This window comes from Athene cunicularia, unplaced genomic scaffold, assembly GCF_003259725.1.
Source record: "Athene cunicularia isolate RWA unplaced genomic scaffold, athCun1 SCF_139, whole genome shotgun sequence".
In the NCBI taxonomy this organism is placed as follows: domain Eukaryota; kingdom Metazoa; phylum Chordata; class Aves; order Strigiformes; family Strigidae; genus Athene; species Athene cunicularia.
This window is the reverse complement of record NW_020799199.1, coordinates 4,305-6,919: the sequence shown is the minus strand read 5'-3', so window position 1 is coordinate 6,919 and position 2,615 is coordinate 4,305. Positions and strand designations below refer to the sequence as shown.

The following is a 2,615-nucleotide window of genomic DNA, read 5'->3' as shown; positions in this document are numbered from 1 at the left end:
GGGGGGGGGGGGGCTTTGGGGATGCTCCAGACGGTGTCCCCAAGCCCTGGTGACACAGGTGTCCCTGCAGGCCACCATCATGGTATTCCAAGCGTTGGCCCAGTACCAGGTGGCAACTCCACGGCAGCTCGAGCTCAACCTTGACGTGTCGGTGCTGCTGCCGCGCCGGGCCAGCGCCATCACCTACCGCATCGAGAACCGCAACGCCCTGGTGGCACGTTCCGCCGAGGTACCAGCACCCTTGTCACCCTCGTCACTGTCACGACCGTGGGGTTGCAGCACTGCTGTTGCTGTCCAGGGGATGTCCCTGTCCCCTTCATGTTCCAGGACAGTCTTGTTCCCTCGCTATGGCCTCGGGTGTCTCTGTCCCTCTGTGTCCTTCCAAGACTTGGGATGTCCCCTCCCTTGCTGTGACCTGGAATGTCCCTGTCCCCTTTATGTCCCTCCATGTCCTCTGATTTCCTTGTCCCCTCCATGTCCTTCAATGTCCCTATGTGTCTTGCAACGCTGTTGTCCCCCCCCGTGTCCCGGGATGTCCCTGTCCCTTCTACACCCCCTCCGTGTTCCCACATGTCTCAATGGCCCAGGATGCCCCATCCCTTCTGTGTCCCTCCCAGGGGACGTCCCTGTCCCTCCCCAACGTCCCCTCTCCCCTCAGACTAAGTTCAATGAGGACTTCACGGTGAAAGCTGAGGGCACGGGCAAGGGGACGATGACAGTGGTGACCATCTACAATGCCAAGGTCCCCGAGAAGGACAACAAGTGTGACAGTTTTGACCTGCAGGTGCAGGTGGAGGATGTGAAGACGGGTGAGTCCCCGCCATGACCCTGCCGTGTCCTCACCGTGCCCCTCCCCATGTCCTCTGTGCGCCCTCCATGGCACCTCATGTCCCCTCCGATATCCCCCGTGTCTCCTCATTGTCCCCATGTCCCCCCCCAGGCAGCGAACAGGAGGGCGCCTTCCGCTCCGTCAAGATCACCATCTGCACCAGGTAGGGCGGGCTGGGGACGCTGGGGACATTAGGGACGTTGGAGATAGGGAGGGGAATGGGGATACTGGGGACGGGGACATCAAGGATGGGAATGCTGGGGACAATAGGGCAGTTGGGGACAGGCAGGTGGCCTCAGCCCTGTCCCCACAGGCACCTGGACAACGTGGATGCCACCATGTCCATCCTTGATGTCTCCATGCTCACGGGCTTCACGCCTGACCTCCAGGACCTGAGGAGGGTGAGTGCGGGGACATGGGGACACAGGGGGGGACCCAGGGGTGACACAGGATCTTTGTGCCATCGTGTCCCACCGTGTCCCCCATGTCCTTGTGTCCCCACATCCCCATGTGTCGCTGTGTCACCGTGTCCCCATATTCCCCTGCGCCACTGCATCCCAGTGCCTCCATGGCCATGTGTCCCCTGGTGTCACTGTCCCTGCACCCCCATGTCCCCCCCGTGTCCCCACATCTCTGCAAGTCCCCTGCATCCTGCTCTGGCCGCGTGTCCCATGTGGCCAGCATCGCCGTGTCTTTATGTGCCACTGTGCCTGCACATCCCCGTATCCTGGTGCCGTCACGTGTCCCCGTGTGTCCCCATGTGTCCCTGTGTGTCTTGCACGCCTGGTGTCACCGTGTCCCTTGTCCCCAGCTCACGGACGGGGTGGACAGGTACATCTCCAAGTTTGAGATCGACCAAGCACAGTCGGATCGCAGCAACCTCATCATCTACCTCGACAAGGTGGGGACGTGGGGACAAGCTGGGACAAGGGTGGGAGCGGGGACAAGGATGGACGTAGGATGGAGGTGGGGACATGCCCAGGGACAGGATGGGGACAGGGATGAGGATGAAGCTGGAGACATGGGTGGGGACAGGACCGGGATGGGGACACAGGTGGGCCTGGGGACATGGATCGAGAAAGGAGGCGGGACAGAGATGGGAATGGATGGGGACAAAGGAGGGGACAGAAAAAGGGTCTCAGGGGTGGGGACAAGGACAGGGATGGGTCCAGGTCATGGGTGGGGACAGCATGGGGACATGGCTGGGGACAGGGACAGGTTGGTGGTCAGGACACTGACTCCCAGCCTGGTTGACTGCCACCTCCGTGTCCCCGTGTCCCCGTCCCCAGATCTCGCACAAGGCCGAGGAGTGTTTCTCCTTCAGGGCCCACCAGCGGTTCCAGGTGGGCTTGATCCAGCCCGCGTCCGTCAGCGTCTACAGCTACTACAAGATCGGTGCGGCCCGTGTCCCCTCATGTCACCCTCGGGTCCCCTCCAGCCCCACACTCCTCTGTGCCCTTCGCTTCCACAGAGTCCCCTCTGTGTCCTCCCTCTGTGTCGCCTCCTGTCCCTTTGTCCCACCGCGTCCCCGCTGATCTGTGTCCCCCCCATGTCCCCTTACATTCCCTGCTCACCCCCTCTCCCACTGGTCCTTCCCCCTTGTGTCCCCTCCCCCTGTCCCCGCCCCCTGTCCCCTCACGTCCCCATGTCCCTGCAGATGACCGCTGCACCCGTTTCTACCATCCGGACAAGGACGGTGGGAAACTGAGCAAGATCTGCCACGGGGACGTGTGCCGCTGTGCCGAAGGTGACGTGGGGACACGGGGACATGGGGACAGACTGGGAC

At 62.5% G+C, this 2,615-nt stretch overlaps 1 protein-coding gene across 1 annotated transcript in view; it reads left to right on the top strand.

The window, feature by feature from the left end:
* Positions 1-2,576, top strand: part of C3 (complement C3) — a gene marked incomplete at both ends in the record, with an annotated part of 13,002 nt that extends 10,426 nt beyond the window's left edge. Inside the window, 7 exons of the mRNA XM_026867083.1 lie at positions 71-229; positions 659-809; positions 941-992; positions 1,143-1,230; positions 1,641-1,730; positions 2,119-2,224; positions 2,487-2,576. Coding sequence (XP_026722884.1) covers positions 71-229; positions 659-809; positions 941-992; positions 1,143-1,230; positions 1,641-1,730; positions 2,119-2,224; positions 2,487-2,576 — 736 coding nt within the window. The remainder of the gene's footprint in view (positions 1-70; positions 230-658; positions 810-940; positions 993-1,142; positions 1,231-1,640; positions 1,731-2,118; positions 2,225-2,486) is intronic.
* Positions 2,577-2,615: the final 39 nt, after the last annotated feature.